Source organism: Callospermophilus lateralis, chromosome 6 (genome assembly GCF_048772815.1).
Source record: "Callospermophilus lateralis isolate mCalLat2 chromosome 6, mCalLat2.hap1, whole genome shotgun sequence".
Classification (NCBI taxonomy): Eukaryota; Metazoa; Chordata; class Mammalia; order Rodentia; family Sciuridae; genus Callospermophilus; species Callospermophilus lateralis.
This window is the reverse complement of record NC_135310.1, coordinates 57,789,062-57,803,700: the sequence shown is the minus strand read 5'-3', so window position 1 is coordinate 57,803,700 and position 14,639 is coordinate 57,789,062. Positions and strand designations below refer to the sequence as shown.

General features: G+C 36.1%; 1 protein-coding gene across 4 annotated transcripts in view; it reads right to left on the bottom strand.

Moving 5' to 3' along the window:
- The window catches only part of Pdss2 (decaprenyl diphosphate synthase subunit 2), a 256,744-nt gene that overhangs the window by 46,526 nt on the left and 195,579 nt on the right, over positions 1-14,639 (bottom strand). For all 4 annotated transcript variants that reach the window (XM_076858376.1, XM_076858375.1, XM_076858378.1 and 1 more), the window contains 2 exons: positions 2,278-2,451; positions 397-528 (listed from right to left, as the gene is read on the bottom strand). In XM_076858376.1, the coding sequence (XP_076714491.1) occupies positions 397-528; positions 2,278-2,451 (306 nt within the window). The remainder of the gene's footprint in view (positions 1-396; positions 529-2,277; positions 2,452-14,639) is intronic.

The following is a 14,639-nucleotide window of genomic DNA, read 5'->3' as shown; positions in this document are numbered from 1 at the left end:
CTGACAGACGGAGCTCCTGGAATTCTGCAGCTTGCGCTAGAGTCCACAGATGGGAAATTGCTGTCAGCTAAAGGGTGGTGCTATTACCATAGCCCGATTTCTGAAGCCTTTAGAAAAAAATATCCCCTGCATTAATTAGCATTCGCCACAGGCACTAGTGTTGTACTGCAGTACTGGAAGAACTCAGATAATAAGAGAACACAAGAGTGTAGTCTCTAACTTTTAACTAATATTTTACGTTTTAAAAATGTAGATTATAAAGAAAGAGTTTTGTCTGTTAAATAAATATGCTCCTCTATGGCTGATCTATACCCTTAAATCATCATGAAATAGATATTATGTTCTAAAATCAACTAAGTACTAATAGTACCTAAAATAGGAAAAATCTTACTTTACCTCTTCGATCTGCTTAATCCACAAATCTCTTCCAAGAAACTCCTGATGTAAAACTACAGGAGCTGAGTTTAGATGAAAAGTCACACAGTCACTGGTCTTTTCTTTAATAAAAGGCTGGAGGTCAGAATTTATCTAAAAGGAGTAGTTAAAATAGTTCTATCAGTAAAATGTATACATAATAGTATGTTTTAGTCATATTCAGAAAGCACCAGTAATGCAGTAAAAAATAAAGTTTTAAGATGCACATTAGTAAGCTTTAATGAGCAAAAGAACAGTTTGGATTATTAACATTAACCTTTACAATTCTTTAGAATTAATTAATTTTCTCCATTAATACTTTTTTTTTTTTTTGGTGGTGCTGGGGATCAAACCCAGGGCCTTCACATGGTGTGTCCATGCTCTACCATTGAACTACATCCTAAGTCCCATTCATTTTTTCCTTTTTTGTCTCAGTCTCCCTTGCAGCTGGTTTTCAGGTGTGCATCATTACACCCAGTCTTATTTCTTTTTTATTTGGTAGCAACCTTTATTTTAATTAAGTTAAAAGGAAGGATTTAGATAAAGGTTTAATAAATATAATTACTTAATAAATTACATTTAATAAAATATGCAAAAAACATTATCTGGAAGATATATATATATATATTACATAATATATATATATATATTTTTCCCCTCCCTTTTATGAGCTATTTAACACCTAAAAATATATACTAAGTGAAAATTTTAAATCATTCATATATATTAAATAAATAAATAGCTAGTTTTAGGCTATTTGATATTTTGATATACCATTTAAAAGAATCAGCAATTAAAATTGAAGCTTTCAGTTTTATTCAGCATATTTTATAACTTCCCATAATTTAGTTTACATAAGGAGCTATAATGCAATGGTATCAAAAATAACAAATATCGGGCTGGGATTGTGGCTCAGCAGTAGAGCGCTCGCCTCGTACAGGCGGGACCCGCGTTAGATCCTCAGCACTACATAAAAATAAAGGCATTGTGTTGTGTCCATCTACACCTAAAACATAAATAAATAAATATTTCTTTAAAAAAACCCAAATATTCTCCCATTCTGTCAATGGGAATATTATATGTTATTTAATAATTTTAAGAGTTCTCTCAAGAACCCTTTCAGCTGGGCACGGTGGCACATTCCTGTGAAATCCCAGTGGCTTGGGAGGCTGAGGCAGGAGGATCACAGGTTCAAAGCCAGTCTTAGTGAAAGTAAGGTGCTAAGCAACTCAGTGAGACCCTGTCTCTAAATAAAATACAAAATAGGACTGGGGATGTGGCTCAGTGGTCGAGTGCCCCTAAGTTCAATCTCTAGTCCCGCCTGTCCCCCTCTCCCCCCCAAAACAACAACAAAACAAAAACCAAAACAAAACAAAAAAAACCCTTTCAGGTGGAAAGAAAAGACAAACATAAAAAATATGGCCTTTGGAAGGCTGAAACAGAAGGATTGCAAGTTCAAGGCTAACCTCAGCAATTTAGCAAGACCCTAAACAACCTAGTGAGACTATTTCAAAATAAAAATATAAAAAGGGTTGGGGATATAGCTAAGTGGTAAATTGTCCCTGGGTTAAATCCTCAGTACTAAACAAAAAACAAAAACAAAAACAAAACAAAACAAAACAAAAAAACCAAACAAAAAACAAACAAACAACATGGCTTAAGTAAACTGTGGACTTCTGACAAAATTATATAGTACTTAACAATCATACTGTTTATACTATACAATCACCATCTATGACTGACAGATTTTGAGCACACAAACATTTTTTGACATATAAAAGTAGATTATTAAATGGCAAAAGGTTTTTTTGTATATCACTTTAGCTACTTAAGTATGGCAAAAGATAAAGGGTGTGCAAATACCTTATGACTCATGGCCATGTGCTTCCCATACTGAAATGCCATATCCTGAACCTCAGCATCATGCTTTGCTAATTCCATCGCAGCTTGGCAGCTCTTTGCTAGTAAGGCACCATGGGAGAGAAAAGTCTGCTCCTTCCAAGTTGATATTCCAATATCATCTGTGATATAATTTTCCTAAAATGTAACAAAAGCCAAGATTAAAAGCATTTTAGGAGTAACTTAATTGTTTCTGTTTTTGATGAATAAAAGAGTTAGGAAAAGAGCTATTCAAAACTGGCTAATGCAACAAAACAGAACTAAAAGATGCCGAATCTTGATTTTATAGTGTTTCATTAAGTTGCTTAGTGTCTCACTAAGTTGCTTAGGGCCTCACTCATTTTCTGAGATTGGCCTTGAACTTGCCTTCTCATGCCTCAGTTTCCTGAGTTGATGGGATTATAAGTATGAGCCACCACGACTGGCCTCAGAATGTATTTTAATATATGAAAAGTTAATATGTAGTAGTATGTAAACCACAGTATTTTTCCATTCACACTACAGTGGCACTTGATAAAATTCAACTCCCATTCTTACCCACTAAATAAAATACAAAATAGGACTGGGGATATGGCTCAGTAGTCAAGTGCCCCTGAGTTCAATCCCTAGTACTGGGGATTTAATCCAGGGGGTACAAAAAACGAGTAAAGTAGGAACTGATGTGTATTTCTTTTAACATGATGGGGATTGTGTGTGCGTGTGTGTATAAGCCCAAAACCAGCAAATACTTATGGGGAAATAGGAGCCTTCCTCACTAACATCAGGAATAAGACAGAGATGCACAACACCGCTGCTGTTTAACAATGTAATGAAGAGACAGAGAAAGACAGATGTATAAAGATTATCAGGGAAGAGTTTATTGCTATTTGAAGACAATATAAACCGCAATGGGAAAACCGAGAGGATCAACTAAAAAACTACTACAAACAAGATAATTGAGTAAGAGAGCAGTGTTAAAATTAATAATTTGTAATTAACATAATAAATGTATTAACCATAAGATTTCATACATAAAAACTAACCAGAGAGTATTACAAATGGTATCTTCTCTTCCATTATACAAAAAGAAAGATTAAAAAGCTGGGAATAAACTTAAAATGTACAAAATTGTTATGAAGAAAATGTTACAATACTACTGAAGGAACAAAAGTGACTTGAGCTAGGTGCTGTGACACACACCTGTAATTCCAGCTAGAGGCTAAGATAGGAGAATTGCAAGTTCAAGGTCAACCTCAGCAACTTATAGACCCTGTCTCAATAAAAGGGGGGGGGCAGGATACAGGGATATACTTCAGTGGTAAAATGCCAAGTTCAATCCCCAGTACTTGGAGTGGGGAAAATAACTTGAATGACTGTAAAGACATATGATGTTCAAAGACAGTAAGAGCTAACTAACCTCATAGTTCTCCAATAAATCTAACAATCTCCACAACACCCCAAATCAAGCAAGTTGATTCTAAAGTTCATGTAGAAAAAAATAAACAAACAAAAATGGTAGGGAAAACCTTGAGAACAGAAGAGCAAGGTACTGTATGTATGCATAGGGGAGGGGTAGAAAGGAAGAGCAAATTTTGTCTAGTCCTACCAGATACTGTGACATACTAAACACCCTCTGTAATTTAAAAAACATGTACTTTTTAGACACACGGACAATGGAACAAAATAGAAGCTTCAGAAAGCAACCAAATTATATATAGGAATTCACTATATTTTAAGGAAAAGTTGGACTTCTCAGTAAATGGGTGGGGTAGGTATCATTTACTATAAAAAGCTATCTGGAAAAAATAAAGTCTAATCTGCATTTTATACCATTTACTAAGATAAACTCCAAATGGCAAAACCAAAACCAAACAAACAACTATACAACCTTCTGCAAGGTTAGAAAATTATCAGAGAAACAACCGATAAATCTCCCTCCTTCATAAAGATGTCCACAGTCGTATCCCTGGTACCTAGGAATGTTGTACATGGCAAAAGGGACATTGCAGATGTGATTAGATTCAGGATAAGGATTTAAATTCAGAATTTTGAGAAGGAAAATTAACTGAGTGGGTGAAATACAATCACAAGGTCAATATAAGAGGGGGGCATCAAGAGTTTCGATGTCTTTCTTTCTCTCCCTCTTTTCACTTTCCTTTACTCTCTCTCCCACCCCCTCCAACTGTTTTTTTTTTTTTTTGACATTGGGGATTGAACCCAGGGTGGTGCTACTACTAAGCTACTGAGCTATAACCCAAGCCCTTTTTTCTTTTATTTTGAAAAAGGGTCTCACTCAGTTGAGCAGGCTGGCCTCCTAAATTGCTATGATTACAGGTGTGTGCTCCCATGCCAACTTTCCTTTATTCCGCCTAATTTGGTCATAATGAAGAATTGAAATAATTTTCCTTTAATGTCTCACTCCTACTCATAGAATCAATATAAACTTCATAGTACTACATTTAAGGTGTTCCTTTTTTTTTTTTTTCCCTCTTTGGTACCGGGGATTGAACCCAGGGGAGCTTAACCACTGAGCCACATCCCCAGCCCTCTTTTTAAAATTAAATTATTTATTTATTCTAATTTGTTATACATGATGGCAGAAAGCAATTCATTTCATATTACATATTTAGAGCACAATTTTTCAAGTCCTGATTGTACACAAAGTATTTCCACACCATTTGTGTCTTCATACATGTAGTTAAGGTTAACGATGTCTAACTCATTCCACCATCATTTCTACTGCCTTACCCCTTGCCTTCCCTTCTCTCCCCTTTGCCCTATCTAAAGTTCCTTCATTCCTCCCTTGCTTTCCCCCCCATTGCCATTATGAGTCAGCATCCTCATATCAAAGGAAACATTCGGCCTTTGATTTTCTGGGATTGGCTTGCTTCACTTAGCACTGTATTCTCCAACTTCATCCATTTACCTGCAAATGCCATGATTTTATTCTCTTTTAATGCTGAGTAATGTTCTAGTGTGTATATATACACAAAAGTTTCCCTATCCATTCATCTACTGAAAGGCATCTAGGTTGGTTCCACAGTTTATCTATTGTGAATTATGCTGCTATAAACATTGATATGGCTTTGTCGCTGTAGTATGCTGTTTTTAAGTCCTTCACCCAGCCCTCTTTTATATTTTATTTAGAAACAAGGTCTTGCTGAGTTGCTTAGGACCTCACAAAGTTCTGAGGCTGGCTTTGAACTCACCATCCTTCTGACTCTGCCTCCCAAGTCACTGGGATTCTAGGCGTAAGCTCCCATGCCTGGCTTAAGGCCTTCCTTTTAAGTTAGCAAGCAGTAATTCTCGGTTCCATCTCCTATCCAAAATATTCCCTATTTCATTCACACAGGACAATTGGTTGTTTCTGAAGTAGAATATATACTTTTGCATTTGTACAAATTTTAAAATATCATTCTCTACAAAGAAAATATCATTTCCTCACATTCCTTGCCAGGAAATTGAATCAATTCAGTACAAATATAATTTCTTTGAGGAATATCGAATATCAAAATATCTCCACAAATATTTTCTTCTTTTGATGAATATTACCTGAGTTATATTTTAACAGAGTACTTATTCTCTTCAAATTTTATAATTGCTTACATAGCTGTTTCCCCAAAGGCTAGTCTTAGTCATCTTTTATTATTTTATTCACTAAAGTTATATTTATTTCAATAAATGTTTGCTGAATGAATAGAACCCAGTTTACCTATTGTAGTTATTTTTAAAATTCTTTTTAGTTCTTGATGGACCTTTCTTTAATTTATCTATATGCTGAGAATCAAACCCAGTGCCCCACATATGCTAGGTATGCACACTACCACTGAGTTATAATCCCAGTCCATCTGTAATAGTTATTAAGTAGCTGTTTATCTTTTTTTAATTTTAAAAGCTGATGGGTAGACATATTCAGACAATGGCATGCTATTCAGCAATAAAAAGAATGGAGCTACCATTACATGCTATTCCATGGATGAATCTCAAAAGCACTATGTTAAGTGAAAAAAGTCAGACACAAGAGACTATATATTTTACATGATTCCATTTATATGAAATGTAGGTTAGTGGTTGTCCGGGGCTGGAGGTTGAGGACTATAAACGGGCATGAGAGACCATATAGAAGTATGTGTGAAAAGTGTTCTAAACTGACTTATGGTGATGGTCATATCACTTTTTAGTTACTCAAAAATTATGGAATTTTATGTTGAAAGTTGGTGAATTTTATATGTAAAAGGCATCTCAATAAAACTTAAAGAAAAAAGGTAGGGCTGGGGATTTGGCTCAGTGGTAGAGCGCTTGCCTAGCACGTGTGAGGCACTGGGTCAATTCTCAGCACTACATATGAATAAATAGAATAAAGATTCATCAATGACTAATAAAAATATTTAAAAAGAACTAATGGAGATAATATTTTCCATTTCTTGTTCTAAAATAGTTAATTTAACTTTTAAAAAATTTACATGATCATCATTTAACTTCTAATGATTGGTATATCAACCTCATTTATTCATATACGAACATTAAGGTTCTATCATGGGTCGGGATCTTTGTAAAATAATTTAGATATGAAGATTAATAGTCTATCCTCAAGAAGCTCACAGTTCAAGGACAGATTGTATATAGATATATATATATAGGTATATATACCTACATATTGATATGTAGAAATAAATATGCAAATGTAGATATCCTCATATAGGATATATAGATAATTCCATTTCAGAATAATAATTGCATGATCTCTGATGAGCAAAGATTCAGTTTTGTTCATTATATATTTCTTACGGGAATTTAGAGATTTTATTTCATAATTTTCATACTTTAAATTATGCAAGTAACACATGATCACAGAAAAAAATTAAGAAATTCAGAAACCAAGAAACAATTAATTTATAGTCCCCTGAAATCTACTGCCACCAGTTAATTGCACCATAAGTTAATAATTCTGTTCCTAAGTTAATCAGAAATGTTATTCCCTGAACATTAAGTTATTACCTATTGTGAACTTGGTTATTAATGAAACAAAATCCCCCTATTCATTTCTACCAGCTTGTCATGTATATACTAAGAGAACATGCTCTGTTCTTTTAGGAACAAAGGGAAAGTTAATGTACAATGTAAAATATGGAGATAAGATAACCACATCTATACCAGACTTTTTACTCTCCAGATATATAGAATTGGTATGAAATGAATGAATAATCAGAGTGAATGAGATTTAAATATGCATATAGCATCAAGTTATATAAATGCAGTTTTTGTTGTTTTGGTACTAGGGATTGAATTCAGGGGTGCTTTACCACTGAATCACATCCCCAGCCCTTTTTATTTTTTGACACAGGGTCTCATTAAGTTGTTTAGGGTCTCACTAAATTAATGAGGATAGACTTGAACTTACAATCCTCCTGCTTCAGTCCCCCAATTCTCTAGAATACATGCAGTTTTTACTGAGAATTTATTATATACTAAAAGATGATATAGTCAGTGAATATTTACTTTTGACTTATTTCCTTATTTTCAGGAAGGTAAGTCAATATACTTATTGAATGACTATCAGAACTTCAATAATTTAGAAAAATAAAGGTCTCATGACTTTTTTGCTCAAGTAAAGCAGGTTCAAGTATGGGAAAAAAACCATAAACCTGAAGTTTAAAGATGATGTTTGCCCAAGAGGGTGGCATTGGTGGTATCACTCAGATGTAACATGCTACTTTGCTACTTTATTGCCTGACAAACACATACTTTGAGTTGCTTTTTTCCTGGTGGTGATGCATTTGTATGTATTTATAGGAGACCAAAGTACATTTGTGAAAGTGGCTGTCTGGGATTAAAGGTCAGGTCCATGGCCACAGAATAAAGGCAAACTAATTGGCCTGGGAAGATATCAAAGCTAACAAGAACCTGTCGGGCCAAACTGCTCCCTTTCACATGATCAGAAGAGAAGAGTTTTGGAACTCAGCAGCTAGTTATCCATGGAGATAAAAGTACTTTTAGAAAAGTATGCAGAGGCTGGGGATGTGCTCAGTGTTGGAGCACATGCTAAGCACATGTGATCATGTTGATCCCAACACCACACACACATATACATGCAATGCAAATATTTCTTGTTTCCCTGCTCTCTACTTCAGGTTCATACTCTGGGCCACTGCCTTTATAAATGTAATCTGAATTTGGGCTGGATAAGTGACTAGATCTCACTAATGCCACATTTCATTATTTTTATTTTCCTGATGCTGGGAATAAAACCAGGAACTTATGCATGCTAGGCAAGTGCTCTACCACTGAGCTATACATCCATTGCCCTCACACATTTCACTATTTCAAATGTTTTCTTTGAACTGTTCTTTTCAAATATTTTCATAAGACAGCCAAAACAGTCTTTTTATGTAAATACATAAATTATATACATATATTAAAGTTATATACATATAGCACACTATATTTTGTATATGTATAATATACATAGATATAAATATACATATATAAAATCATATAAAATATTTATATAATTATATATATAATTTTCACATATAAAAATTTATTAAAACCTTTTACAAGCTGGGCTTGGTGGTGCATACTTGTAATCCCAGCAGTTTGGAAGCCCAGGAGGCTGAGGCAGGAAGATCACAAGTTCAAAGCCAGCCTCAGCAATGGCAAGGTGCTAAGCAACTGAAACCCTGTCTTTAAATAAAATACAAAATAGAGCTGGGGATATGGCTCATTGTTTGAGAGTTCCTAAGTTCAATTCCTGGAACCTCCCCTCAAAAAAAAAAAAAATCCAAAGCCAACCTCAGCAAAGGTAAGATCCTAAGCAATTCAGTGAGACCCTCTTTCTAAAAAAATACAAAACAGGGTGGGGATGTGGCTCAGTGGTCAGTGCTTTTGAGTTCAATCCCCAGTATCCCCCCAATAAAACAACAAAAAAAACTATCCTTTTACATATATAAAATTATGTATATACACACGTATATACATGTATATAGTCTTTATACATGTATATATAAAATTAAAATTAAATTAAAAATTAATTTTATGTATACATAAAGATTATATAATATACATACATATATAAATAAATAAATCAAGCACAGGAAGCTTTCAATAAATCTCTACAATTAGGGATTAGAAGGAAGCAAGAAGAATGGAATCTAATATTTCCTGAGAGCTAATTACATGAGGACACTTTTGCATTATTTATCATATCAGCCCTCAAAAATCTTAAGCATCATCATTCCCATTTAATAGATAAGGAGGTTAAGGAGGTCAAGAATGAATTTTGATCAAGATCAGAAAGTACTATTAAGTAGCAGAGATGAGTCTCAGATGTATAGCAATTGGATTCTATTGCTTAACACATAATAGAAATATATGCAATGCTTAATATTTTTATGGCTTAAGAGTAGGTTGTGTTAAAGAGGAAATGACATATTTCATCAACGCATCAAAAAGGCATTCAAACCTGTAAATTAAACCTTTCAATAATATTCATTGAAGAGACACAGGCATACAAGTAAAAAGAAACAGTAGGTAAATATGTTTTCAGGAATCCTGAGGGAAAGGAAAAAGTATAGTATTTTAATAACATCATCTAATAGGATGAAATAATTTGCTTTGATTTATATTGCAGTCAAATGGGAGATAATAAAATAACAATCTAGAAGCTTTACACCCATGTAAATCATGGGGAAAAAAGCTAGTAAGATTTACTAAAGGCTCTTTTTAAATGTTTCTATTCAAGGAATAGAGTTGTTAAAAATTTTACTTGTGACTTAGACAGAAGGGTTGACAAGGAATTTGAAATGTAAGAACTCCTTGGTCTAGCGCTCATCGGCCCCTTACTTCCCTCTCCACCAGTCAGTTCTTGTTAAGCTACATCAGGAACAAGCATGCTGAAGAGGAGGGGTCTGGATGGAGGAAGGAAGCCTATTTTACAGCAAGAAATCTAACCACCAGTAGATGCTACGCCTGGGATGGGGGGAGGTTTGAAAGCTACAGGGCAGCAGATATTTCTGGGACAGATTGTACAGTAGGGGCAGAGGGGAATCTGAGTAACTCTTTGAGACAAACTAACTGGACAGCACTAAAGAGAAATAGCCTGTTTCAAAATGCACAGTGTAGGTTGGTGCTTGACATACCATGGGAATGTACAATCGATGCAGTTCACTATTTTTTGTGCATGTTTAGTACATACCAGACACTGTGGATTTAAGAATTAGGCATTACTTTTTGATATTAGGATAAGTTCAGCAGGGGATTATAAAGCAAATGGGTATGTGAAAAGTCCAGAGAAAGGGTTAAATGAAGCTTTAGTGATGACTCTTAACTGAGGCTGTTTCTGAATAACAAACTGGAATTAGCTAGGAAGATAACACAGGGGATGATTTTGAGGAATCAATACTAGCATATTGTTGAAATATATAGTGGAAGATGTAGGTAAAGAAAGCCAGTTGAGTGTAAGAGGCCCTGAGCTTTGGAACATATCAATTAGGTACTGTGAACTGTTTTCAGTAGGAAATGACATGATCACATGTACAATTTAGGGGGTTGAGTAGGAATGAGGTTAACATGGTGGCCAGTGGGGACTGAGTGCAAAAAGTGAAACAAGATCCCTCCTTACTGTGGACAGGGCAGTTGCGTATCCAGGATTCTCCACCCCTTCACTAATAAAATCCTTATTTTATTAGTTATTATTTTATTATTCACTGTTCCTACCAAAGATTAATTTAGAAATGGGTGTATGGTAAATCTAGCCATTGAGATATGAAAGAAATCTACCAGAAAGTTTCAAGAGACCCAGGTAGAAATGAGAACTGTCTCTTCTGGAGATTGCACAGTCTTGATCAGACATACCGAGGGCCATTGAGGCTAAACTGCCACCAGCCTGATAATAAATATGACATTAAAGACATCAAAGAGAGAGAAAAGAACCTTAATATTATCAAATTGGCATGTAAACCATCCTGCATGCTCAGTAACATAACAGTAAAATATATTTTCTTACTTTTGTGTTAATTTTACTGAGTTTTCAATTTTTTTGCTCCTGAAAACACTTTAATGAATTCACTTCCTTAGATGAAAAGGTTTACACTACAGGAATTCTGTACATGGTAACATTAACAAACTACTAAAATATTTTGGGGAGAATTTTTTCACGACAGTGTATTATAGTTACCTGTTGATCTATAGCAACCCCCCACCCCAACTTGTTGTATTAAAACAACATTTATGGGCTGGGATTGTAGCTCAGTGATACAGCCCATGCCTCACATGCATAAGGTACTGGGTTCAATCTTCAGCACCACATAAAAATAAATAAATAAAGATATTATATTGTTTCCATCTACAACTAAACAAATATTTTTAAAAAATTTGTTATTTCAGTTTCTGAGGATCATTAATCCAGGAATAGCTCAGTAAGGTAGCTGTAGCTACTGTCACATGAAGGGGCTGAAGAATCTGCTTCTAAGCTCATAAGTGCTTGCTGACCATAGGCTTTAGCTCCTTGCCACACAGGCCGCTCTGTGGGTCTACTCACGTGATCTGATAGCTAGCTTCCCTTAGTGTAAGTGACCCAAGAAGTGTAAGAGCACAAACAAGAAGGAAGCTTCATAATCATTTATAAACTAATATTGGAAGTGCCATACCATCATTTCTACTATAGGCAATTGGTTGACAGATCAACCCTAGTACAATGTTGATAGTGATCACATGAGCAATACTAAGAGGTAGGATTCATTGGTGATGATCTTAGAGGATGCTTACTTACTACAGATGGAGTCTACAATAAGAATTATTTGGTCAACAGACCTGAACATTTTAAAGTCCCTTAAAACATTCTGCCCAACTGTTTTCTAGAAAAGTTCTTCTGATGTACATACTGACCAGCCAAATTTGAGACTGTCTTACCAGTGTATTTCAGGCTACAAGGATTGTACATACAAAGGAAAATAGCATACCTAAGGCTACTAGGGCTGAATGCAGATAGCAATGGGGAATATGTCAAGGTGAAGCTAGAGGGACACATTGGCATCAGGCTAAAGTGTATTTTCAATCATATCTGGGATTTTGTCCCCCACCTTCCCCAAGAGCAATGGGATGTCATTAGATGGGGGTGGGGTGGGGAGTAGAAATGGAGCATCAGTATTTTTAAATCTCTGCCAGTGTGGAGAACAGACTAGGATTAGAGGTGTATTAGTTAGCTTTCCATTACTGTAAAAAATACCTGAGTAATCAATTTAAACAGAGGAATAGTTTTGGAGGTTTAAGTCGATGGTTGCTTTGCCATTTTGTTTGTGCCTGTGGTGACACAGTATATCCTGGTAGGAATGCGTGGTAGAGGAAGGCTTTTCACTTTATGGTGGCCAGGAAGCAAAGAGAGAGGCAGAGGAAGAGCCAGGATCCCAGTATCCCCTTGAAGGGTACACCCCAAGCAACCTAAGTTCCTTCCATTAGGCCCCATCTCCTAAAAATTTCACTACTTCCAAAAAAGCACCATGGCCTGGGGACCAAGCCTTCAATGCACGGGCCTTTGGGGGACATTCAACCAAACTACAGCAGGAGGACTATCTACAGGTTGGCAAATGAGAAGGTTGCTTGGAGTATCTCTGCAGAGATGAAGGCATCTTAACCACAGGGGGGCAGCCAGCATCTAACACCAGGGTAAGCAGATGCAGGGTAAAGTCAGTTTAGCTTGTGCCACTGATGGCAGGGGAGTGAGGGCATGAACAAAGTGGTAGAGCACTTGCCTGGGCACGAATAAGGCCCTGGGATCAGTCCTTTGCACCATGAAACAAACAAATGAACAAAAAGAATTATAAAGGTAGCACTCTTGACTACTGTTGCCCCCACCCTCCAATTCTAATGTTGACACCCTAATCCTCAGTGTGACTGTGTGAAGCAAGAAAGCAATTAAATGAGGTCATAAGGGTAGACCCCTGATCTAACAGGATTACTGCTCTTATCTAATGTCCTTGATTGTTATTAGATACTAAGGAGCTTGCTAGTGCTTTTTGTCATGTGAGGACACAGCTAGGTGACTGTTAGCAAGTCAGGAAGAAATCCCTTATCAGAAACCAAATTGGTTAGAAACTTTCTCTTGGGACTTCAAGCCTCCAGAACTGTAAGAAAATAAATTTATTTTGGCCAGGTGTGGCAGCTATTCTGGAGGCTGTTGGCAAGTTTGTGGACAGCCTGGTTAACTTAGAATTTGTCTCAAAATAAAATAAAAAGGGCTGCGCTGAGGTAGAGCACTTGCCTGGCACATGTGAGGCATTGAGTTATCCTCAACACCACATAAAAATAAATAAATAAAAATAAAGGTATTGTGTCCAACTAAAAAAAAAAATTCTGAAGATGTAGCTCAATGGTACAGCACTTGCCTAATATATATGAGGCCCTGGGTTCTATGACCAGCACCACAAAGAAAGGAAGGGAGGATGGAAGAAAGGAAGGATGGAAGGAAGAAAAGAAGGAATTTTATGTTGTTTATGGAAGCCCAAGTTGACTAATACAACTATCTTTTAGGATTCAATCCATGATACTTTCAAAGCATATTTATACTATTCCTCCCCATGTCTTTTAGCATGGACTTAACAACTATCATATTAATATACTGTCTTAAAATTTGTTGAAAAATCCATATTCTGGTTATCTATTTTTTACATAACAAACCATCCCAAAACTTGGTGGCATAAAACAACCACCATTTTTTTTATGCTCACAGATTCTGTGGGTCAGGATTAGACAAGTCACAATGAAGATGACATATCTCTGCTCCATGATGTCTGGGGCCACAATTTGGAAGACCAGATAAGTTGGGGATGATTCAGAGAGCTGGGGATGATTTGGCTGGTTGGGATATGGAATGGCTGAATTACAGGGATCCACTTTCAGTAAGATTGCTTCTTAATCCCCACATCACTCAGGTCCATCTGGGACTGATGACTAGAGCACCTACCCACGATGTCTACATGTGGCTTCTCACAGCATGGTGGTTACTTCCAAGGGAGCTCTGTGTTTCAAGAAAGGGAATATTATAAGACACCCTTTTATGACCCAGTCTGAGAAGTCACATAACACTATTTCTGTGGTATTGTACTGGTTGAGTGCTCTTAAGCCAACTAAAATTCAAGGGAAAGGAACCCAGATTGCCACCACTGAATGGGAGACGATAGGAGGGGAGTCATTGAATTTTTAGCCCTTTTTTTCTTAAACCAATAGAGTCTGCTTTTGAAAAGAGTGTGCAGGAGCAACTGCATTCCCTGCTTCCTCTCAGTTATGCTTCCAGCAATAGTGGTGACATAGGAAATGGAGGAAGGCAGCCCCCGGGATGAGACTGGGGCTCA